General features: G+C 66.3%; 1 protein-coding gene and 1 non-coding gene across 2 annotated transcripts in view; one reads left to right on the forward strand and one right to left on the reverse strand.

Annotated features, from left to right (window-relative positions):
- The first annotated feature begins 61 nt into the window (after positions 1–61).
- TRNAL-UAG (transfer RNA leucine (anticodon UAG)) lies at positions 62–143 on the forward strand. The gene has a single exon. It is a non-coding gene; the product is annotated as a tRNA-Leu (tRNA).
- Positions 144–691: 548 nt separating this feature from the next.
- Positions 692–24031, reverse strand: part of LOC118261607 (DNA-directed RNA polymerase II subunit RPB1-like) — a gene marked incomplete at its 5' end in the record, with an annotated part of 36400 nt that continues 13060 nt past the window's right edge. The window contains 19 exon segments of the mRNA XM_035572508.1: positions 692–1296; positions 1299–1847; positions 1937–2086; positions 2463–2576; positions 4038–4224; positions 5519–5722; positions 9145–9327; positions 10248–10352; positions 10433–10533; positions 11889–12135; positions 12983–13207; positions 17554–17759; positions 18809–18914; positions 19715–19886; positions 20532–20715; positions 21755–21977; positions 22526–22729; positions 23468–23562; positions 23824–23992. Coding sequence (XP_035428401.1) covers positions 692–1296; positions 1299–1847; positions 1937–2086; positions 2463–2576; positions 4038–4224; positions 5519–5722; positions 9145–9327; positions 10248–10352; positions 10433–10533; positions 11889–12135; positions 12983–13207; positions 17554–17759; positions 18809–18914; positions 19715–19886; positions 20532–20715; positions 21755–21977; positions 22526–22729; positions 23468–23562; positions 23824–23992 — 4029 coding nt within the window.

Here is a 24031-nt window from a genome sequence, read left to right on the forward strand (position 1 = left end):
TCCCCCTGCTGGCCCCGCCCCCCCAGAGGCGACCCCCGCGGGCGGGGCTGGGCCGGCGCGCGGTAGCGTGGCCGAGCGGTCCAAGGCGCTGGATTTAGGCTCCAGTCCCCGCGGGGACGTGGGTTCGAATCCCACCGCTGCCAGCGGGGCGCCGCCCCCATTTTGTGGCCCCCCCGCGGCCAGGGGACCCCCAAAGGACGAAGGGGGGCCTGGGGGGGGGGTACGGGGCTGCCCCAAAGGGGGGACCCCGGGGAGGAAGGGGGGCAGGGGTCCCCAGGAGGAAGAGGGGCAGGGGGACCCCAGGGAGAAATAGGGGTGGGGGGGAGCCCGAGCCCACTGACCCCCCCAAACCAGGCACAGACAAAGCTGAAAATTAGTAAAACCTTTATTTTTCCCAAAAGTGAAGTTACAATCGTTTTCCCCAAGTACATCAAAGAACCGAAGTGAAGGGGGGCGAGGGGGTAAAGGACCCCCCCTGCCCCCAAAGCCACCACCGTGGGGTTCCCACATCCCTCCCCCCCCCCCCTTAATTCCCCCTAATTAACTACCGACACCCATAAATTACACCTCGCCCAGAACCAGCGGCCCCACGGGGACGGGGGGCCACAGCCCCGGCCCCCAGGGACAGGGGAAGCCTCCCCTGCCCGCGCCCCCCACTTGGGGGGCAGCCCCCCAGCCTGCGCCCCCCGGCTCAGTTGTCCTCGTCGCTGTCGTCGGGGCTGATGGCGGGGCTGGTGAGGCTGTAGGTGGGCGACGTGGGGCTGTAGCCGGGGGACGTGGGGCTGTAGGTGGAGCCCTTGGGGCTGGTGGGGCTGTAGGTGGGCGAGGTGGGGCTGTACTTGGGGCTGGTGGGGCTGTAGGTGGGGGACGTGGGGCTGTACTTTGGGCTGGTGGGGGTGTAGACGGGCGAGGTGGGGCTGTAGGTGGGCGACGTGGGGCTGTACTTGGGGGTGGTGGGGCTGTAGGTGGGGGACGTGGGGCTGTATTTGGGGCTGGTGGGGCTGTACTTGGGGGACGTGGGGCTGTACTTGGGGCTGGTCGGGGTGTACTCGGGGGAGCTGGGGCTGTAGCTGGGGCTGGTCGGGGTGTACTTGGGGCTGGTGGGGCTGTAACTGGGGCTGCTGGGGCTGTAGCTGGGGCTGCTGGGGGTGTAGGTGGGCGACTGCGGGGTGTAGCGGGGGCTGGACGGGGAGTAACTGGGGCTGGTGGGGCTGTAACTGGGAGAGGTGGGGCTGTAGCTGGGGGACGTGGGGCTGTAGTTGGGCGAAGTCGGGGTGTAGTTGGGGCTGGTGGGCTGTAACTGGGCGAGGTGGGGCTGTAACTGGGGCTGGTCGGGGTGTAGTTGGGCGAGGTGGGGCTGTAGTTGGGGCTGGTCGGGCTGTAACTGGGCGAGGTGGGGCTGTAACTGGGAGAAGTCGGGCTGTAGCTGGGCGAGGTGGGGCTGTAGCTGGGAGAGGTTGGGCTGTAACTGGGAGAAGTGGGGCTGTAGCTGGGGGATGTGGGGCTGTAACTGGGAGAAGTGGGGCTGTAGCTGGGGGATGTGGGGCTGTAGCTGGGGGAGGTCGGGCTGTAACTGGGAGAAGTGGGACTGTAACTGGGGGAGGTTGGGCTGTAGCTGGGGGAAGTCGGGCTGTAGCTGGGCGAGGTGGGGCTGTAGCTGGGCGAGGTGGGGCTGTAGCTGGGAGAAGTGGGGCTGTAGTTGGGGCTGGTGGGGCTGTAGCTGGGGGACGTGGGGCTGTAACTGGGCGAGGTGGGGCTGTAACTGGGGCTCTGCGGGGTGTAGCCCCCGGGCGAGCGGGGCTCGTAGGCGGGCGACGTGGGGCTGTAGCTGGGGGACATGGCGCCGCCTGTGGAGGAGGAGGAGGAGGATGAAGAAGAGGAGACCCCGAGGGGGACGGGGGGGTCCCATCGCCCCCCCGGGGCGGGGGGCACTCACCTGGGGAGGGGATGTAGGGGCTGGAGGGCCCCGGGGAGCCCGGGGAGCCGGGGGTGGGCGACCAGGCGGGCGAGTAGCCGGGGCTGAAGCCGCTGGCGTCCGAGGCGGCGCTGGGGGAGAAGCCGGCCCCCCCGGGGGTCATGCCGCTTCCTGGGGGGGGCACAGAGAGGGGTGAGCGCGGGGGGAGCACCCCGGGGGGGCGCAGAGCCCCGTGCCCCCCTCCCAAGACACCCCAGGGACTCACAACGAGTTCCCGAAGCGCCCCACTCCCCTTGAACCCCGTCCGCCCATAGCCCCCCACCCCTTAATTCCCCCCCCATTAACCCCCAGTGCCCCCCAGCAGGGCCTGGAGACCCCCAATAACCCCCCCAGACCCCGAACCCACCCCAAAGCCCCCTCGCAGCCCCCCAGAGCTGCCCCAGGGACCCCAAGAGCCCCCCAAGTCCACCCCCCTGGCCACCAAGGGCTGTGCCCAAGCCCCCCCCAAACACCCCCCAGCCCCCCCCCCGGGGTCCCGGGCACCCACCGACACTGGGGGACCAGGCCCCGTAGGCGGGGGTGGCTCCCTGGTTCCACGGGGTCATGGCGGGGGACATGGCCCCCATGGGGCTGGGCGCCGAGCCGAAGAACATGCCGGTGGCTGCGGGGGGAGCGCCGTCAGCACGGGGGCGTCGCCCCCCTCGGGGGCACGGGGACACCCCGTGGACCCCGGAGTTTGGGGGGGCCCCAGCGTCCGGGCCACCCCAACCCCACTGCAAGGACCCCGATGTCCGGGCCACCCCCATCCCAACCACGGGGACCCCAACGTCCGTGTTCCTTGGGGACCCCCCCAACCCCGGGACCCCCCACATCCAGGCCCCTTGGAGACCCTGGTGTCCAGACCCCCCCAACCCCAACCAAGGGGACCCCCACGTCCAGACCCCCCCAATCCCAACCAAGGGGACCCCATTGTACAGGTCCCTTGGGGACCCCCACATCCAGGCACCCCCAATCCCAACCACGGGGACCCCGATGTCCAAGTCCCCCTAATCCCAACCACAGGGTCCCCAATATCCAAGTCCCTTGGGGACCCTGATATCCAGGCCCCCCCAGTCCCAAACATGGTGACCCCATCGTCCAGGTCCCTTGGGGACCCTGGTGTCCAGGTCACCCCGATCCCAGCCATGGGGACCCCAACATCCAGGTCCCTTAGGGACTCCCCTGTCCAGGTCCCCTCTATCCCAACCAAGGGGACTTGACATCCAGGTCCCTCGGGGACCCCAATGCCTGGGCCCCCCCTATCCCAACCAACGGGACCCCAATGTCCAGATCCCCCCTATCCCAACCAAGGGGTCCCCAACGTCCAGGTCCCTCGGGGGCCCCAATGTCTGGGCCCCCCAACCCCAACCAAAGGGACCTCGACATCCAGATCCCTTGGGACCCCAATGCCCAGGTCACCCCATTCCCAAACACGGGGACCCCAACATCCAGGTCCCTCGGGGACCCCAATGTCCACGTCACCCCTATCCCAACCAACGGGACCCCAATGTCCAGATCCCCCCAATCCCAACCAAGAGGACCCCAACGTCCAGGTCCCTCGGGGACCCCAACGTCTGGGCCCCCCCAACCCCAACATCTATGTTCCTTAGGGACCCCAATGTCCAGGTCCCTCGGGGACCCCAATGTCTGTGCCCCCCAACGTCTACGTTCCTTAGGGACCCCAAAGTCCAGACCCCCCCCCAATCCCAACCAAGGGGTCCCCAATGTCCAGGTCCCTCGGGGACCCCAATGCCTGGGCCCCCCCAACCCCAACCAAAGGGACCTCGACATCCAGATCCCTTGGGACCCCAATGCCCAGGTCACCCCATTCCCAAACACGGGGACCCCAACGTCCAGGTCCCTCGGGGACCCCAATGTCTGCCCCCCCCCCCCCCAAACCCCACCTCCAGCCCCCCCACCCCCAAGCACCCCAGATCCCACCCAAACCGACCTCAAAGCCCCCCCTCACCCGCTCCCTCTGCCCCGTCCCCAGCCCCCCGAAGCCCCCGGCGACCCTTTGGGGACCCCCCGGGGACCCTTTTGGGGACCCCCACCCCGCCGGGGGGTGGGGGGGGGCACTCACAGCCGCCCACGCCGAGGCCGGGGATGGCGCTGGGGATCTCCATGCCGTGCTTGCACTTCTCGGCGTCCAGCAGCAGGTCGAAGCAGCCGGTGCCGGCGGGCGCCAGCTGCCCCAGCATGATGTTCTCCGACACCCCCTTCATCGGGTCGCTCTCGCCGTGTGCCGCCGCCTCCATCAGCACGTCCACCTGAAATGGGGGGGGACCCCGAAAATCAGACCCCGGGGGGCACCCCCCCCCGTATAGGGAACGGGGGGCCGGAGAGGGGGTCAGGGTCCTTAAATCCAGCCCCGAAGTGGGCCGGGGTGTTCCCAGTGGGGTGGCCCCAAAACCACCGCGGTGTTTGGAGCCCCTCCGCGTAAAGGTGAGGCCCCAAAACGAGCCCAGCGCCCCCACATCCAGCCCAGGACCCCCCCCCCCCCCAAAGTTCTACTGACCCCCCCATAGGGAACAGGGGGGTGAGGGGGTTGAGGTCCTTAAATCCAGCCCAAAAGGGGCCGGGGTGTTCCAAGACCCCTGAACCCCCACCCTCCAGCCCCATCCCCCCCCATAGGACCCCTGACCCTCCCCCCGCCCCATTTGCCCCCCCCCCAAGCCCCGCTCCCACCTTGTAGCCCCCGCAATCCCCCCCAGCCCCGCTCCCACCTTGTAGCCCCCCGAATCCCCCCCCCAGCCTGCTCCCCACCCCATAGGACCCCCAAATCCCCCCCCCAGCCCCACCCTGCAGGGCCCCCAAATCCCCCCCCAGCCCCGCTCCCACCCCGTAGGACCCCCGAACCCTCCCCAACCCCATTCCCAGCCCCGCTCCCACCCCCGCAGCCCCCCCGAACCCCCCCCCCCCAGCCCCGCTCCCACCCCGTAGGACCCCTGAGCCCTCCCCAACCCCATTCCCAGCCCCGCTCCCACCCGCAGCCCCCCCGAACCCCCCCCCAGCCCCGCTCCCACCCCGCAGCCCCCCCGAACCCCCCCCCCCCAGCCCCGCTCCCACCCCGTAGGACCCCTGAACCCTCCCCAACCCCATTCCCAGCCCTGCAGCCCCCCCGAACCCCCCCCCCCCAGCCCCGCTCCCACCCCGTAGGACCCCTGAACCCTCCCCAACCCCATTCCCAGCCCTGCAGCCCCCCCGAACCCCCCCCCCAGCCCCGCTCCCACCCCGTAGGACCCCTGAACCCTCCCCAACCCCATTCCCAGCCCCGCTCCCAACCGCAGCCCCCCCGAACCCCCCCCCCAGCCCCGCTCCCACCCCGCAGGCCCCCGAATCCCCCCCCCAGCCCCAGCCCCACCCCACAGGCCCCCCAAATCCCCCCCCAGCCCCGCTCCCACCCCATAGGACCCCTGAACCCTCCCCAACCCCATTCCCAGCCCCGCTCCCACCCCGTAGGACCCCCGAACCCCCCCCCCAGCCCCGCTCCCACCCCGCAGCCCCCCCCCGAACCCCCCCCCCCCAGCCCCGCTCCCACCCCGCAGCCCCCCCTCTGCGCACCGTCTCCTCGAAGGAGCACTTCATGAGGGGCCCGGTGTCCTGGCGGTTGACGCCGTGGCGCGTGATGGCCATGAGGTGCCCGCGGGACGTCATGGTGTCGCACAGCAGCGCCAGGTGCCGGTAGTTGACGTAGGAGCCGTCGAACGAGATGACGTGGTACAGCTCGCGCTCCAGCGCCTTGCGCACCGCCTCGATGCCCAGCACCTGCGGCACCCAGGGGTGCTCAGCCACCCCAAGGCTCGGGGCACCCCGTGCCCCAGGAGCCCTCCAGGGCACCCATGGGTGCTCCGAGTCACCCCAAGGCTCCGCGTCCCCCTGCTCACGGCTCCCACCCAGCACCTGAGGGCACCCATGGGTGCTCCGAGTCACCCCAAGGCTCCGCGTCCCCCTGCACACTGCCTTGGGCACCCATGGGTGCTCCGAGTCACCCCAAGGCTCCGCATCCCCCTGCTCACAGCTCCCACCCAGCACCTGAGGGCACCCATGGGTGCTCCGAGTCACCCCAAGGCTCCGCGTCCCCCTGCACACTGCCTTGGGCACCCATGGGTGCTCCGAGTCACCCCAAGGCTCCGCATCCCCCTGCTCACAGCTCCCACCCAGCACCTGAGGGCACCCATGGGTGCTCCGAGTCACCCCAAGGCTCCGCGTCCCCCTGCTCACGGCTCCCACCCAGCACCTGAGGGCACCCATGGGTGCTCCGAGTCACCCCAAGGCTCCGCGTCCCCCTGCACACTGCCTTGGGCACCCATGGGTGCTCCGAGTCACCCCAAGGCTCCGCGTCCCCCTGCACACTGCCTTGGGCACCCATGGGTGCTCCGAGTCACCCCAAGGCTCCGCATCCCCCTGCTCACAGCTCCCACCCAGCACCTGAGGGCACCCATGGGTGCTCCGAGTCACCCCAAGGCTCCACGTCCCCCTGCTCACGGCTCCCACCCAGCACCTGAGGGCACCCATGGGTGCTCCGAGTCACCCCAAGGCTCCACGTCCCCCCCTGCACACTGCCTTGGGCACCCATGGGTGCTCCGAGTCACCCCAAGGCTCCGCATCCCCCTGCTCACAGCTCCCACCCAGCACCTGAGGGCACCCATGGGTGCTCCGAGTCACCCCAAGGCTCCACGTCCCCCTGCTCACGGCTCCCACCCAGCACCTGAGGGCACCCATGGGTGCTCCGAGTCACCCCAAGGCTCCACGTCCCCCCCTGCACACTGCCTTGGGCACCCATGGGTGCTCCGAGTCACCCCAAGGCTCCGCATCCCCCTGCTCACAGCTCCCACCCAGCACCTGAGGGCACCCATGGGTGCTCCGAGTCACCCCAAGGCTCCGCGTCCCCCTGCTCACGGCTCCCACCCAGCACCTGAGGGCACCCATGGGTGCTCCGAGTCACCCCAAGGCTCCGCGTCCCCCTGCTCACGGCTCCCACCCAGCACCTGAGGGCACCCATGGGTGCTCCGAGTCACCCCAAGGCTCCGCATCCCCCTGCACACTGCCTTGGGCACCCATGGGTGCTCCGAGTCACCCCAAGGCTCCGCGTCCCCCTGCACACTGCCTTGGGCACCCATGGGTGCTCCGAGTCACCCCAAGGCTCCGCGTCCCCCTGCACACTGCCTTGGGCACCCATGGGTGCTCCGAGTCACCCCAAGGCTCCGCATCCCCCTGCTCACAGCTCCCACCCAGAACCTGAGGGCACCCATGGGTGCTCCGAGTCACCCCAAGGCTCCGCGTCCCCCTGCTCACGGCTCCCACCCAGCACCTGAGGGCACCCATGGGTGCTCCGAGTCACCCCAAGGCTCTGCGTCCCCCTGCTCACAGCTCCCACCCAGCACCTGAGGGCACCCATGGGTGCTGAGCCACCCCAAAGGCTCTGCACCCCCTGGCTCACAGCTCCCTGTGCACCACTTCAGGCACCCATGGGTGCTCCAAGTCACCCCAAAGGCTCCACAGCCCCCCCTGCACACTGCCTCAATGCCCAGCACCAGGGGCACCCATGGGTGCTGAGTCACCCCAAGGCTCCGCATCCCCCTGCTCACAGCTCCCACCCAGCACCTGAGGGCACCCATGGGTGCTCCGAGTCACCCCAAGGCTCCGCGTCCCCCCCTGCACACTGCCTTGGGCACCCATGGGTGCTCCGAGTCACCCCAAGGCTCCGCGTCCCCCTGCTCACAGCTCCCACCCAGCACCTGAGGGCACCCATGGGTGCTCCAAGTCACCCCAAGGCTCCGCATCCCCCTGCTCACAGCTCCCACCCAGAACCTGAGGGCACCCATGGGTGCTCCGAGTCACCCCAAAGGCTCCACAGTCTCCCTGTGCCTCGCCTCGATGCCCAGCAACTGCAGCACCCAGAGGTGCTCAGCCACCCATGCTCCAGGAGCCCACCAGGGCACCCATGGGTGCTCCGAGTCACCCCAAGGCTCTGCACCCCCTGCTCACAGCTCCCTGTGCACCACTTCAGGCACCCATGGGTGCTCCAAGTCACCCCAAAGGCTCCACAGCCCCCCCCGCACACTGCCTCAATGCCCAGCACCAGGGGCACCCATGGGTGCTGAGTCACCCCAAGGCTCCGCAGCCCCCTGCTCACAGCTCCCACCCAGCACCTGAGGGCACCCATGGGTGCTCCGAGTCACCCCAAAGGCTCCACAGTCTCCCTGTGCCCCGCCTCGATGCCCAGCACCTGCAGCACCCAGAGGTGCTCAGCCACCCATGCTCCAGGAGCCCACCAGGGCACCCATGGGTGCTCCGAGTCACCCCAAGGCTCTGCGTCCCCCTGCTCACAGCTCCCACCCAGCACCTGAGGGCACCCATGGGTGCTGAGCCACCCCAAAGGCTCTGCACCCCCATGCTCACAGCTCCCTGTGCACCACCTAGGGCACCCATGGGTGCTCCAAGTCACCCCAAAGGCTCTGCACCCCCCCCGTGCACCGCCTTGATGCCCAGCACCTGCTGCACCCATGGGTGCTGAGCCACCCCAAAGGCTCTGTACCCTCATACTCACAGCTCCCTGTGCACCCAGGGGTGCTGAGTCACCCTGAAGGCTCAGGCCACCCACACTCCAGGAGCTCACTGGGGCACCCACGGGTGCCCCGAATCACCCCAAGGGCTCGTGACACCCCCACTCCCGGAGCCTGTGGGGGCACCCATGGGTGCCCTCAGTCACCCTCAAAGCCCCCCCCTGCTCCACGCCCAGCACCAGCGGGGCACCCATGCCTCCAGGACCCCACCAGGGCACCCACGGGTGCCCCGAATCACCCCAAAGGCTCGTGACACCCCCACTCCCGGAGCCTGTGGGGGCACCCATGGGTGCCCTCAATCACCCCCAAAGCCCCCCCCCTGCTCCCAGCTCCGTGCCCAGCCCCAGCAGGGCACCCATGCCTCCAGGACCCCACCGGGGCACCCACGGGTGCCCCGAATCACCCCAAAGGCTCGTGTCACCCCCACTCCCGGAGCCTGCGGGGGCACCCATGGGTGCCCTCAGTCACCCCCAAAGCCCCCCCCCCTGCTCCCAGCTCCGTGCCCAGCACCAGCGGGGCACCCATGCCTCCAGGACCCCACTGGGGCACCCACGGGTGCCCCGAATCACCCCAAAGGCTCGTGTCACCCCCACGGGCACCCATGGGTGCCGCCCCACTCACGGTGAAGATCTCCACGATGTCGTTGGAGGTGGTGCGCACGGGGTCCACGTCCTTCTCGCTCAGCACCCGCATGAGGCTGACGCCGTCGGTCTCCAGGATCCACTCCTGCAGCGCCTTGAACTCGCCGTCCTCCGTGATGATGATCTTCTTCTTGTTGTCCGTCTGCGGCAGGTGCATGTACACCTGGGGGGGGGGGAAAAGGGGGTCAGCGGCACCCATGGGTGCCCTGTGGGGCGGGGTGGGGCGCACCCTGGGCACCCCAGGGACTTCGTGGACGGATGCTGGGGCTGCTGCGCAGAGACCTTCAGGTGCTCCTGGGATCCAGGAAGGGCAGCGGGATGCACTGAGCACCCATGGGTGCTCCCAGGAACCCAGAACATCCCAGGCACCCGAGAACCTTTTGGGGTTCCTATAGGCACCACCACGAGCACCCATGGGTGCTGCTGGGGACCCGGGGAACACCCCAGGTGCACAAGCACCTCACGGGGTTCCCATAGGCACCGCCACAAGCACCCATGGGTGCTCCCAGGCACCCAGAACATCCCAGGCACCCAAGAACCTTTTGGGGTTCCTATAGGCACCACCACGAGCACCCATGGGTGCTTCTGGGGACCCAGGGAACACCCCAGGTGCCCAAGAACCTTGTGGGGTTCCTATAAGCACCACCACAACCACCCATGGGTGCTGCTGGGGACCCGGGGAACACCCCAGATGCCCAAGAACCTTGTGGGGTTCCTATAGGAACCACCACGAGCACCCATGGGTGCTCCTGGGTACCCGGAGGAACATCCCAGGCACCCTAGCACCCTGTGGGGTTCCCACAGGCACCCCCACGAGCACCCTCGACCTCCTGAAGGTCCCTTTTGAGACCCCTACGCACCCCCAGACACCCACGGAGGCTTTGGGCACCCACGGGTGCTCCCCAGCCACCCGCAGCAGCACCCTGCGCCCCCAGACCCCCTCGGGTGCGTGTCCCGAACCTCCCGGACCCACCCCGTCGGGTCCTCCGTGCAACCCCAGGGACACGAGGGGCACCCAGGGGCGCCCCCAGGGACACGAGGGGCACCCAGGGGAGCACCCATGGGTGCTGCCCGGCCCCGCACCTTGCTGATCTGCTCGATGCCCTGCAGCGTCATGTCGGTCAGCATGTTGGACTCGATGCAGCGCAGGAAGACGTCGTCATCCATCTTGTCCACCACCTCCTCCTCCTGGGGACACGCCGGGGGGTGACGCCCTGCCCGGCCCCAGCCCGGGCACCCAAGGGTGCTGCCCCCACCCCCGCCCTGACCTCCTGCATCTTGTTCTCGTCGCTGTTCATGATGCGGATGCGCAGCACCAGCTTCTCGGCGTTGTCGTCGTTGAAGATGCAGTTCAGGTCGTCCCCGAAACCTAAAGAAAAAATAGGGGGGGTCACCCACTCTGCCCCCCCCAGCACCCACCCAGGACCCCCGGGGTACCCCCAGCGCCCTCCAGGCTCACCCCTGGGTGCCCCCGAGGTCCCTGTGGTGCTCTTCGTGTCCCCTGGGACCACCTGGTGCCCTCCCACGGTCACTGCAGGACCCCCCCAGCACCTCTCAGCCCCCCAAAATCCCCCCCAACACCCTCAGAGCTCATCCAGGGCCACCCCCTCAACGCCCCTCAAGACCCTCTGGACGCCCCCCTCCCATGCCCCCCAACACCCCCACGTGCCCCGAGTGCTCCCCCCAGGACCCCAACACCCTCCATGGCTCTCAAGACCCCCCCCAAAGGCCCCCCAAAGCTCCCCAAAATTCTCCCAACACCCCCAAATCCCCCAACGCCCCTCAACTCTCCCCCCAAAAGCCTCCCAAATCTCCCCCAAATCCCTCCCAATGCTCCCCCAAATCCCAACACCCCCCAAATCTCCCCCAAATCTCCCCCAATACCCCTAAATCTCCCTAATATTCCTCGACGCCCCCTAATCTCCCCCAAAGCCCCCCCAAATCTCAACACCCCAACTCTCCCCCCAATGCCCCAAAATCTTCCCCACATCTGCCCCCAATGCCCAACTCTCCCCAAATGCCCCCAAACCTCCCCGAAACCTCCCCCAACACTCCCCTGACACCCCCAAATCTCCAAATCTCCCCCAACACTCCCCTGACACCCCCAAATCTCCCCCAAATCTGCCAACGCCCCCCAAATCTTCCCCTAATCTCCCACAAATTGCCAACTCTCTCCCAACGTCCCCCTAAATCTCCCCCAATACCCCCCTACCCTAATCACCCCCGAATCTCCCCCTCATCTCCCCCAATTTTCCACAACACCCCCAAATCTCTCCCAAATTGCCCCCAACACCCCCAAACCTCCTCCCAACACACCCCACTGCTAACCCAAATCTCCCCCAACGCCTCCAAATCCTCCCCAAATCTCCCCCCAACACCCCCAAACCTCCTCCCAATGCACCCCAATGCTAACCCAACCCCCCCAATGCTCCCCCGAATCTCCCCCCACGCCCCCAAACCTTCCCCGAATCTCCCCCAAATTGCCCCCAAAGTCCCCGAACCTCCTCTAAATTGTCCCCAAACCTCCCCCAGCGTTCCCCCTAATGCTACCCCGAATCCCCAGCGCCCCCCAACCTGCCCCCAGCGCCCCCCAACCTGCCCCCAGCGCCCCCCAACCTGCCCCCAGCGCCCCCAAACCCGCCCCCAGCGCCCCCCAACCTGCCCCCAGCGCCCCCCAACCTGCCCCCAGCGCCCCCAGCTCCTTCCGAGCCCCCCCGGACCCACCGGCGTTGATCTTCTCGGCGATCTGCTCCATGGTGAGCTTGCGGTCCGTCATGTGCTTGCGGTCGAGCTCGACGCGCAGCAGCCAGGGCGAGATGCGGCTGACGTCGAAGTCGGGCATCTCGTAGTAGACGTTGACCCACTCCTGGTCCTCGGCCACCACCGTGCTCTGCGGGTTGGGGTCGTAGTAGATGGCCGTGTTGGCCGTCACCTTGCGCAGCGTCGTGTGCTCCAGGCGGCACAGGATGTCCTGGGGGGGGGGGACACGGAGTCAGTGGGGGGGGGGGGCGGTGTGGGGGCGGTACGGGGACAGTACGTGGACATGGGGATGGCACAGGGACATAAGGAGAGGATGGGGACGGCACAGGACGTCCTGGGGGGGGCGGTATGGGGACGTGGGGACAGTGTGGGGACAGTACGGGGACATGGGGATGTCCTGGGATGTCCTGGGGGGGACACAGAGTCAGTGGGGGGGGGGTGGTATGGGGACGTGGGGACAGTGTGGGGACATGGGGATGTCCTGGGATGTCCTGGGGGGGACACAGAGTCAGTGGGGGGGGGTGGTATGGGGACGTGGGGACAGATCGGGGACATGGGGATGGTATGGGGACAATATGGGGACGGCACAGAGACACAGGGATGGCGTAGGGAGACGGGGACAAAAAGACTGTATGGGGACAGCACGAGGGCACGGGGACAGCACAGGGACTGTATGGAGACGGCACAAGGACATGGAGGTGGCACGGGGACATTACAGGGACACGGGGATGGCACGGGGACAGTATGGGGACACAGGGATGGCACGGGGACAGTATGGGGACGGCACAAGATGGGAACACGGGGACAGCACGAGGACTCAGGTCGGTACAAAGAGAGGAGGGTGTGGGACTGCGGGGACACCACAGGCTGTAGGGACACAGTGGGGACACAAAGCCCTGGGGCCACCACGGGACCACGAGGCCACGAAGCCCCAGGCCACCACGAGGCCACCACGGGACTACAGGGACACGGAGCCCCGGGGCCACCACGAGACCCACAAGGAGGCGAAGGCCCAGGGCCACCACGAGGCCGTGAAGCCCCCCCCGTGGGACCCCCACCTTGGCGCGCTCGGCGTCGCGGGCGCTCTGGCCCAGCAGGAAGACGGTGAGCGAGGGCGTCTTGGGCTTCTTGGAGATGTTGATGAGCTCCTTGAGGCGCGGCACGCCCAGCGTCACGTTCTTGGCCGACACGCCGGCGTAGTGGAAGGTGTTGAGGGTCATCTGCGTGGCCGGCTCGCCCAGAGACTGCGCCGCCAGCGCCCCCACCATCTCCCCGGGGTGCGCCTGCGGGGGGGGGGGGGGGAACGACACACGTCAGGGGACCCCGAAGCTGCCCCCACAGTCCCTGATCCCGTCCCCAGTCTGGTCCTGAACCCCACAATCTGACCCCAACACCTCCCCGGGGTGCACCTGGGGAGATACGGGCGACCACGGGACCCCAAAACCACCCTGATCGTCCCCAGTCTGGCCCCAAATCCCATGATCTGACCCCACCATCTCCCTGGGGAGCACCTGGGGAAATAGGGGGGACCAGGGTACCCCAAAACCACCCCGGTGGTCCCTGATCTGGTCCCCAGTCTGGCCCTGGACCCCACAATCAGACCCCAACATCTCCCTGGGGTGTGCCTGCAGGGGGACACGTCAGGGGACCCCAAAGCTGCCCCCATAGTCCCTGATCCCGTCCCCAGTCTGGTCCTGAAACCCCCCAGTCTGACCCCAACACGTCCCTGGGGAGATACGGGTGACCACAGGACCCCAAAACCACCCTGATTGTCCCCAGTCTGGTCCCCGGTTTGGCCCCAAATCCCGTGACCCAACCCCACCATCTCCCTGGGGTGCACACCTGGGGAAATAGAGGGGACCCCAGGAGACCCCAAAATCACTCTGATTGTCCCTGATCTGGTCCCCAGTCTGGCCCTGAGCCCCACAATCAGACCCCAACATCTTCCTGGGGTGAGCCTGCGAGGGGGGGACACGGCAACAGGTCGGGGGACCCCAAAGCCACCCCCATGGTCCCTGATCCCATCCCCAGTCTGGTCCCGAAACCCCAAGATCCAACCCCAGCATCTTCCTGGGCTGCACCTAGGGACATGCAGGGGACCAGCGGGCACCCCAAAACCACCCTGACTGTCCCCAGTGTGGTCCCCAACCCGGCCCTGAACCCCACCTTCTCTTGGGGTGCACCTGTGAGGGTATGGCCCCAAAAAGAGACCCCAAAATAACCCCGATTGTCCCTGATCTGGTCCCCAGTCTGGCCCTGAACCCCACAAACTGACCCCAACATCTCCCTGGGGTGCACCTGGGGACATGCGGGGGACCAGCGGGGACCCCAAAACCACCCTGACTGTCCCCGATGCGCTCCCCAACCTGCTTCAACTTGGACTCGATCTTGCCCATAGACAGTCCAAGGCCTCCCCGCTGAGCCAGAACTCCCCAAAGCCCCCCCAAACCCCCCTTCTCACCCCCCAGAGACCCCCCCAGCCCCCCCACTCACGATGGCCTGGTTGAACTTGGACTCGATCTCGCCCAGCAGCCAGTCCAAGGCCTCCCCGCTCAGGCGGAACTCCCCAAAACCCCCCCCTAAAACCCCGTCCTCACCGCAAACACCCCCAAAACCCCCAGAGCCCCCCCAAAGCCCCCCCCACTCACGATGGCCTGGTTGAACTTGGACTCGATCTCGCCCAGCAGCCAGTCGAAGGCCTCCCCGCTCAGGCGGAACTCCCCAAAACCCCCCCCAAAACCCCCCGTCCTCACCGCAAACACCCCCAAAACCCCCCAAAGCCCCCCCAGCGCCCCCCCCACTCACGATGGCCTGGTTGAACTTGGACTCGATCTCGCCCAGCAGCCAGTCGAAGGCCTCCCCGCTCAGGCGGAACTCCCCAAAACCCCCCCCTAAAACCCCGTCCTCACCGCAAACACCCCCAAAACCCCCCAAAGCCCCCCCAAAGCCCCCCCACTCACGATGGCCTGGTTGAACTTGGACTCGATCTCGCCCAGCAGCCAGTCGAAGGCCTCCCCGCTCAGGCGGAACTCCCCAAAACCCCCCCCTAAAACCCCCCGTCCTCACCGCAAACACCCCCAAAACCCCCCAAAGCCCCCCCAAAGCCCCCCCCACTCACGATGGCCTGGTTGAACTTGGACTCAATCTCGCCCAGCAGCCAGTCGAAGGCCTCCCCGCTCAGGCGGAACTCCCCAAAACCCCCCCCAAAACCCCCTGTCCTCACCGCAAACACCCCCAAAACCCCCCAAAGCCCCCCCAGCGCCCCCCCCACTCACGATGGCCTGGTTGAACTTGGACTCGATCTCGCCCAGCAGCCAGTCCAAGGCCTCCCCGCTCAGGCGGAACTCCCCAAAACCCCCCCCTAAAACCCCGTCCTCACCGCAAACACCCCCAAAACCCCCCAAAGCCCCCCCAAAGCCCCCCCCACTCACGATGGCCTGGTTGAACTTGGACTCGATCTCGCCCAGCAGCCAGTCGAAGGCCTCCCCGCTCAGGCGGAACTCCCCAAAACCCCCCCCTAAAACCCCCCGTCCTCACCGCAAACACCCCCAAAACCCCCCAGAGCCCCCCCAAAGCCCCCCCCACTCACGATGGCCTGGTTGAACTTGGACTCGATCTCGCCCAGCAGCCAGTCGAAGGCCTCCCCGCTCAGGCGGAACTCCCCAAAACCCCCCCCTAAAACCCCCCGTCCTCACCGCAAACACCCCCAAAACCCCCCAAAGCCCCCCCAAAGCCCCCCCCACTCACGATGGCCTGGTTGAACTTGGACTCGATCTCGCCCAGCAGCCAGTCGAAGGCCTCCCCGCTCAGGCGGAACTCCCCAAAACCCCCCCCAAAACCCCCTGTCCTCACCGCAAACACCCCCAAAACCCCCCAAAGCCCCCCCAGCGCCCCCCCCACTCACGATGGCCTGGTTGAACTTGGACTCGATCTCGCCCAGCAGCCAGTCCAAGGCCTCCCCGCTCAGGCGGAACTCCCCAAAACCCCCCCCTAAAACCCCGTCCTCACCGCAAACACCCCCAAAACCCCCCAAAGCCCCCCCAAAGCCCCCCCCACTCACGATGGCCTGGTTGAACTTGGACTCGATCTCGCCCAGCAGCCAGTCGAAGGCCTCCCCGCTCAGGCGGAACTCCCCAAAACCCCCCCCTAAAACCCCCCGTCCTCACCGCAAACACCCCCAAAACCCCCCAAAGCCCCCCCAAAGCCCCCCCCACTCACGATGGCCTGGTTGAACTTGGACTCAATCTCGCCCAGCAGCCAGTCGAAGGCCTCCCCGCTCAGGCGGAACTCCCCAAAACCCCCCCCAAAACCCCCCGTCCTCACCGCAAACACCCCCAAAACCCCCCAAAGCCCCCCCAGCGCCCCCCCCACTCACGATGGCCTGGTTGAACTTGGACTCGATCTCGCCCAGCAGCCAGTCCAAGGCCTCCCCGCTCAGGCGGAACTCCCCAAAACCCCCCCCTAAAACCCCGTCCTCACCGCAAACACCCCCAAAACCCCCCAAAGCCCCCCCAAAGCCCCCCCCACTCACGATGGCCTGGTTGAACTTGGACTCGATCTCGCCCAGCAGCCAGTCGAAGGCCTCCCCGCTCAGGCGGAACTCCCCAAAACCCCCCCCTAAAACCCCCCGTCCTCACCGCAAACACCCCCAAAACCCCCCAGAGCCCCCCCAAAGCCCCCCCCACTCACGATGGCCTGGTTGAACTTGGACTCGATCTCGCCCAGCAGCCAGTCGAAGGCCTCCCCGCTCAGGCGGAACTCCCCAAAACCCCCCCCTAAAACCCCCCGTCCTCACCGCAAACACCCCCAAAACCCCCCAAAGCCCCCCCAAAGCCCCCCCCACTCACGATGGCCTGGTTGAACTTGGACTCGATCTCGCCCAGCAGCCAGTCGAAGGCCTCCCCGCTCAGGCGGAACTCCCCAAAACCCCCCCCTAAAACCCCCCGTCCTCACCGCAAACACCCCCAAAACCCCCCAGAGCCCCCCCAAAGCCCCCCCCACTCACGATGGCCTGGTTGAACTTGGACTCGATCTCGCCCAGCAGCCAGTCGAAGGCCTCCCCGCTCAGGCGGAACTCCCCAAAACCCCCCCCTAAAACCCCCTGCCCCTCACCGCAAACACCCCCAAAACCCCCCAAAGCCCCCCCAGCCCCCCCCACTCACGATGGCCTGGTTGAACTTGGACTCGATCTCGCCCAGCAGCCAGTCGAAGGCCTCCCCGCTCAGGCGGAACTCCCCAAAACCCCCCCCAAAACCCCCCGTCCTCACCGCAAACACCCCCAAAACCCCCCAAAGCCCCCCCAAAGCCCCCCCCACTCACGATGGCCTGGTTGAACTTGGACTCGATCTCGCCCAGCAGCCAGTCCAAGGCCTCCCCGCTCAGGCGGAACTCCCCAAAACCCCCCCCTAAAACCCCCCGTCCTCACCGCAAACACCCCCAAAACCCCCCAAAGCCCCCCCAGCCCCCCCCACTCACGATGGCCTGGTTGAACTTGGACTCGATCTCGCCCAGCAGCCAGTCGAAGGCCTCCCCGCTCAGGCGGAACTCCCCAAAACCCCCCCCTAAAACCCCGTCCTCACCGCAAACACCCCCAAAACCCCCCAAAGCCCCCCCAGCCCCCCCCACTCACGATGGCCTGGTTGAACTTGGACTCGATCTCGCCCAGCAGCCAGTCGAAGGCCTCCCCGCTCAGGCGGAACTCCTCCACCATGCGGCGGCTGCAGAGCGTGGAGCGCAGGTGGATGTTGAAGAGCAGCGTGGCGTTCTCCTGCGCCTGCCGGCTCAGCGGGTCCTCCCCGTTCACGATCACCAGCTTGCGGCTCAGCTCCTTCACCCCTGTCATAAGGGGGGGGCGTGAGGGACCGCCCGGGGACCCCCCCCCCCCCCCAGCGAGGTCCCCAGCACCCTTTCGGGGGTCCCCAGGCGCCCGGAGAGCTGCTGGGGGCCTCCCCTTGGCAGCTTCCTGGGGGCTGGGGGGGTTCAAGTGCCCCGTGTCTGGGCTGGGAGAGCCCCAGGCTGTTTTTTAGGGGGAGGGGGCCTGAAGCCCCCCAAACCTTCCTGGGGGGTCGCCAGTGTCCCAAGATCTTCCTGGGGGGGGCCTCAAGGTCCTTCTGTGTGTCCCAGTGCCCCAAAACCTCCCCCCGGGGGTCCCCAGGCTGTTTCCTGGTAGTCTCTGAGTACCCAAAAATCTTCCTGGGGGTCCTCAAGGTCCTTATGTGTGTCCCCAAACCTTCCTGGGGGTCCCCAAGCTCCTTCTGTGTGCCCCAAAATTCCCCCAAAACCTTCCTGAGCGTCCCCAAGCTGATTCCTGGGAGTCTCCAAATGCCCCCAAACCTTCCTGTGGGTCCTCGAGCTCCTTCTGTGTGTCCCCACGGGCCCCAAAACCTTCCTGAGTGTCCCCCAGGCTGTTTCCTGGTCGTCCCCAAGTGCCCCAAGACCTCCCTGGGGGTCCTCAGGCTGTTTCCTGGCAGCCTCCAAGTATCAGAAAGCCTTCCTGGGGATCCTCAAGCTCCTTCCGAGTGTCCCCAAATGCCCCCAAACCTTCCTGGGGGTCCCCAAATGCCCCAAAACCTCCCTGGGGGTCCCCAGGCTGTTTCCTCAGGGTCTCCAAGTAACCAAAAACCTTCCTTGGGGTCCTCGAGCTCCTTCCGAGTGTCCCCAAGTGCCCCAAAACCTTCCTGGGGGGTCTCCAAGCTGCTTCCTAGCAGTCTCTGAGTCCCCAGGCACCTTCTGAGTGTCCCCAAGTGCCCCCAAACCCTCCTCCTGGGGGGTCCCCAAGCTCCCTGTGATGGTCCCCGAATCCCCCAGCACCTCCCTGGGGACCGTGGGGGTCCCGCAACCCCCCCCCCAGCACACCCGTGGGGGTTCAGGGCCCCCCCACTCACCCTCCACCACCTTGACCGGGTGCAGGTCCGAGGGCAGGCGGGAGTTGATGTGGAAAATCTTCTGGGCGTTCCAGATCATGCGCAGGAGGTTACAGGGGAGCACCACCTGAAACGGGGGGGGGCGGCCCCCCAAAAACAGACATCAGCACCCCAAAAACCAGGTATCAGCTCCCCCTCCCAAAACAGGGCCACAGGGATGCCTGAACCCCAAAAAGTGGGGGCCAGCCCCCCGAAATGGGGAGCCCAATGCCGGGGGACAGCTCCATCAAAGCTCCCCCCTGCAGGAGCACCCCAAAATCTGGGTGCTGGCAGCTCAATGCCCCCAGTTTGGGGGGATTTTGGAACAGTAACCCCAAATCCGGGGGGCATGGAGAGGGTTAGCACCACCAGGGGCTTCCCCTGACCCCAAAATAAGAGGTGCTGGCTCCCCCGTGCCCCTAAAACACACAGATTGTGCCCAAAAAGGGGCGAGCACCCTAAAACGGGTGCTTGAAGTGCATGAAGGGTTCGTGGACTGTGGCTGCACCCCAAAAAGGGGACGAGGAGCAGGGGTGGAACAGTAACCCCAAATCAGGGGGGCACAGAGAGGGTCAGGCTCCACCTTACCCCAAAATAAGAGGTGCTGGCTCCCCAGTGCCCCTAAAACACACAGATTGTGCCCAAAAAGAGGCAAGCACCCTAAAACAGGTGCTTGAAGGGCACAAAGAGCTTGTGGCCTGCGGCTGAACCCCAAAAAGGGGACGAGGAGCAGGGGCAGCACCCCAAAACCTGGGAGGCAGGCAGCGGCCCCAAAAAGGGGCAGTGGCAGGGGTGGGGAGAGGACCGTGGGGCTTGGGGGGCCGTGCGGGGTGCTGTGGGGCACTATAGGGTGCCGTGGGGTGCGATGGGGCATAACGGGGTGCCGACCTTGCTGTCCCCCGTGGGGAAGATGACGCGCAGCACCTCGCGGTCCTCCCGCATCTTCTCGAACTCGCGCTCGAGCTCGTTCTGGATGTGCGCGTTGCTGAGGATGTCCTTGACCAGCTCCTCCTGCAGCGTCCGCCGCAGCGCCCGCTCGTTGGTGTAGTCGAACTTGAACCTGGTGCGGGGACGGGGAGCCCTCAGTGTGCGGGGGTCACCCCGTCCCCGGGGTCCTGAGCCGGGGAAGGAGCGGCTTGGGAACCCAAAAATGGGCCCAACTCCAGGGAAGGGCAGATTTGGGACCCCAAAATGTGCCCAAGGGGTGAGACCCCAACATGGTCCATGTCTGGGAAGGAGCGGCAGCTTTGGGACCCCAAAATGTGCCCAGTCCCAGGGAGGAGCATCTTGGGAACCCCAAAATGTGCCCAACTCTAAGGAAGGGCAGATTTGGGACCCCAAAATGTGCCCTGTTCCAGGGAGTAGAATCTTGGGGACCCCAAAATGGACCCAACTGTGGGGAACAGGAGATTTGGGACCCCAAAATGTGCCCAGTTCCAGGGAGGAGCATCTTGGGGTCCCTAAAACAGACCCAGTGGCGAGGAAGAAGAGATTTGGGACCCCAAAACACGCCCTTCTCTGGGCAGGGGCAGCTTGGAAACCCAAAAATGGGCCAACCTCAATGGAAGAGCAAATTTGGGACCCCAAAATGTGCCCGGTTCCAGGAAAGAGCCTCTCGGGGACCCCAAAACGGACCCAAAACTGCACGGAGGAGGAGATTTGAGACCCCAGAAGTTGGGGTGAGGTGGGGGGGGGGGGGGCTCACTTTTTCTCAAAGGCCTTGTTGGAGGGCTTGAGGGTGGCGAGGTTCTGGAACTCGACGCTCTCCCCGGCCAGCCCGTCCTCGCCGTAGCGCAGCTGCACCACCTGGTTGATGGAGTTGCGCACGGTGGCGTCGTACTTCACCATCACCGACTCCATCGACTTGATCAGGCGCCGCTGGATGTACCCTGCGGGGGGCCGGGGCACCGTCAGGCCTTGGGGGGGGGGGGGGGGGCATGGGAGGGGGGCAGGGGGAGGGCTTGGGGGTCCCTGAGGGGCATCTGGGGAGGGTTTGAGGGGGGTCCTGGGGAGTTTGGGGGTTCCTGGAGGACATCTGAGAGTTTGGGGGTCCCTGAGGGGCATCTGGGGACGGTTTGGGGGGGTCCTGGAGGACATCTGAGGAGAGTTTGGGGGTCCCTGAGGGACTCTAAGGGTCCCTAAGAACATTTGTGGAGGGCTTGGGGGTCCCTGAGGGGCGTCTGGGGAGGGCTTGGGGGTCCCTGACGGGCATCTGGGGGTCTCTGGAGAACATCTGGGGTAGGCTTGGGGGTCCCTGAAGAACATCTGAGGAGGGCTCAGGGTCCCCTGAAGGGTATATGGGGAAGGTTTGGTGGGGGTCTTGGGGGACTTTCAGGGTCCATGAAGATCTGGGGAGGGCTTGGGGGTCCCTGAGGGACTTTAGAGGTCCCTAAAGGACATCTGGGGAGGACTTGGGGTCCTGGGCTACTCTGATGGTCCCTGGAGGACATCTAGGGATGGTTTGAGAGTCCTGGGGGACATCTGGGGATTGTTTGGGTGGTCCTGAAGGACTCTGGGGTCCCCCAGAGGATATATGGGGATTGTCTGGGGGTCCTGGAGGACATCTGGGGATAGTTTGGGTGGCCCTGAAGGACTCTGGGGTCTCCTGGGGGACACATCTGGGGATAGTCTGAGTGGTCCTGAAAGACTCTGGGGATAGTTTGGGGGTCCTGGGGGATATCTGGGGATAGTTTGGGTGGTCCTGAAAGACTTTGGGGTCCCCTGGAGGACATCTAGGGATTATTTGAGGGTCCTGGGAGACATCTGGGGATAGTTTGGGGGGCCCTAAAGGACTCTGGGGTCCCCTGGAGGATATATGGGGATTGTTTGGGGGTCCTGGGGGACATCTGGGGATAGTCTGGGTGGCCCTGAAGGACTCTGGGGTCCCCTGGGGAGGGCTTGGGGGTGTCCGGGGAGGGCGTCGCTGACCGGTCTCGGCCGTCTTGACGGCGGTGTCGATGAGCCCCTCGCGGCCGCCCATGGCGTGGAAGAAGAACTCGGTTGGGGTGAGGCCGGCCAGGTAGGAGTTCTCCACGAAGCCACGGCTCTCGGGGCCGTAGTCGTCCTTGATGAAGTGGGGCAGCGTGCGGTGCTTGAAGCCGAAGGGGATGCGCTTGCCCTCCACGTTCTGCTGCCCCACCACCGCGATGACCTGCGGGGGGAGGGTGGGATCGGTGGTGGGGGGTCCAAAACAAGAGCCCCCAGACCCCCGAGACGCCTGGAGGGGTCCCAAAGGTACCTGGGAGGTGCTTTTGTACAAGCTCCTGGTGCCCACCACCATAAAGTTTCCCATAAAGACCCCACAGAGGTCCACAAAACCCCACAGAGGTTTCTCCTGCCCACCTCGAGACCCCACAGAAGCCCCCGTACCTGGGAGATGTTGATCTTGAAGCCTTTGGCACCCAACACCACCATGACCTCCCATAAAGACCCCACAGAGGTGCCCCAAATCCCCCAGGAACCCTCAACAAACCCCACTGAGATCCTCCTGACCACCTCCAGATGCCACAGAAGCCCCCTGAGACGCCACAGAGCCCCCACATACCTGGGAAATGTTGATCTTGGTGCCCACCACCACCACAACCTCCCATAAAGACCCCAGAGAGGTGCCCAAAAGCCCCCAGGAACCATCCCAAACCCCCCTGAGATCCTCCTTCCCACCTCCAGACCCCATAAAAGCCCCCAGAAGCCCCCCTGTACCTGGGAGATGTTGATCTTGGAGCCCTTGGCGCCCGACACCACCATGGACTTGAAGTTGTTGTACTCGGAGAGGGATTTCTGGGCGGAGGAGCCCGTCTTGTCGCGGGCGTCGTTGAGGATGCGGTTCACCTGGTTCTCGAAGGTCTGCCGCAGCGTGTTGCCCGGCGTGGGCTCCAGCTCGTTGTTGTGCGCCTTCTCGATCACCTGTGACCCCACAACGTCAGCAGGGCGCCCCAAATCCCCAAGGAGCAACCCCCAAAAACCCCCGGGGAGCGGCCCCCAAAACATCCCCAAATCCCCAAGGAGCGACCCCCTAAAACGCCCCCAAAACCCCAGGGAGTGGCCCCCAAAAACCTCTAGGGGGCAGCTCCCAAAATATACCCAGGGAGCAGCCCCCCAAAACACCCCTAAAACCCCAGGATGTGGCCCCCCAAAATGCCCAGGGAGCAGCCCCAAAAATGCCCCCAAAGCCCCAGGGAGCAGCCCCAAAACACCCCTAAACCCCCAGGGGAGCAGCTCCCAAAAGCCCCCCCCAAAGCTCCCCAAAAGCCCCAGGAGCAAACCCAAAAGCCCCGGAAGCCTCCCAGTAAGGTCCCCAAAAGCCCTGGGAGCCTCCCAGTAAGGTCCCCAAAAGCCCTGGGAGCCTCCCAGTAAGGTCCCCAAAAGCCCCGGAAGCCTCCCAGTAAGGTCCCCAAAAGGCCCGGGAACTCCCCTAAAAGCCTCCCAAAAGCCCTCGGAGCCCCCCAAAAGGCCACCCTATAGTATCAGGGGCCACCCCAGAGCCCCCCTGTGGCCATCCTAAAGCCTCAGGGGCCACCCCAAACCCTCTGAGGGCTACTCCAAACCCCTCTGGGGGCCACCCTATAGCCTCAGAGGCAACCCCAAATCCCCTGAGGGCCACCCTATAGCCCCAGGAGCCCCCCCAAAACGCCCCCCCCCCACCTCGATGACATCCTGCTTGGCCTTCTTGATGGTGTTCTGGATGTCCTGGTACGTCTTCGCGTCCGCGATCGAGTCCCCGATGCCGATGGTGTGGCCTGGGGGTGGGAACGAGAGGGGGTCGGGGGGGGGGGCGCTCCCCACCCCGGAGTACCCCCCCCCCCCCAAACTCCTGACCCCATACGGGTGCAAAACCAAGGATCCCAACGCCCAGAAACGTGTCCAGCAGCCCCCGAAGCCCCCCCCAGCTCCCCAGTTTCACCACGAAACGCGGCTCCCACGAGGTCCCCCCGCCCCCAGGACCCCGTTCTGCCCCAAAATGGGGACGTGACCCCCCCCCCGCACCCCCCCCCGCGCACCCTCGATGAGCAGCCAGTTGTTGATGACGGTCTGGATGTTGCTGTAGAAGAGGCGCGTGGTGTCGTGGCCCATCTCCAGGTAGGAGATGTGCACCAGCGAGCCCGCCGACGTGCCCAGCGACTTCTTGCACAGGATGCCCATGATCAGCTCCCCGTTCTCCACGATCACCTGCAAATAGGGCGGGGGGCTTCGGGGGGGGGCACACGA

This window comes from Cygnus atratus, unplaced genomic scaffold, assembly GCF_013377495.2.
Source record: "Cygnus atratus isolate AKBS03 ecotype Queensland, Australia unplaced genomic scaffold, CAtr_DNAZoo_HiC_assembly HiC_scaffold_137, whole genome shotgun sequence".
Lineage (NCBI taxonomy): Eukaryota > Metazoa > Chordata > Aves > Anseriformes > Anatidae > Cygnus > Cygnus atratus.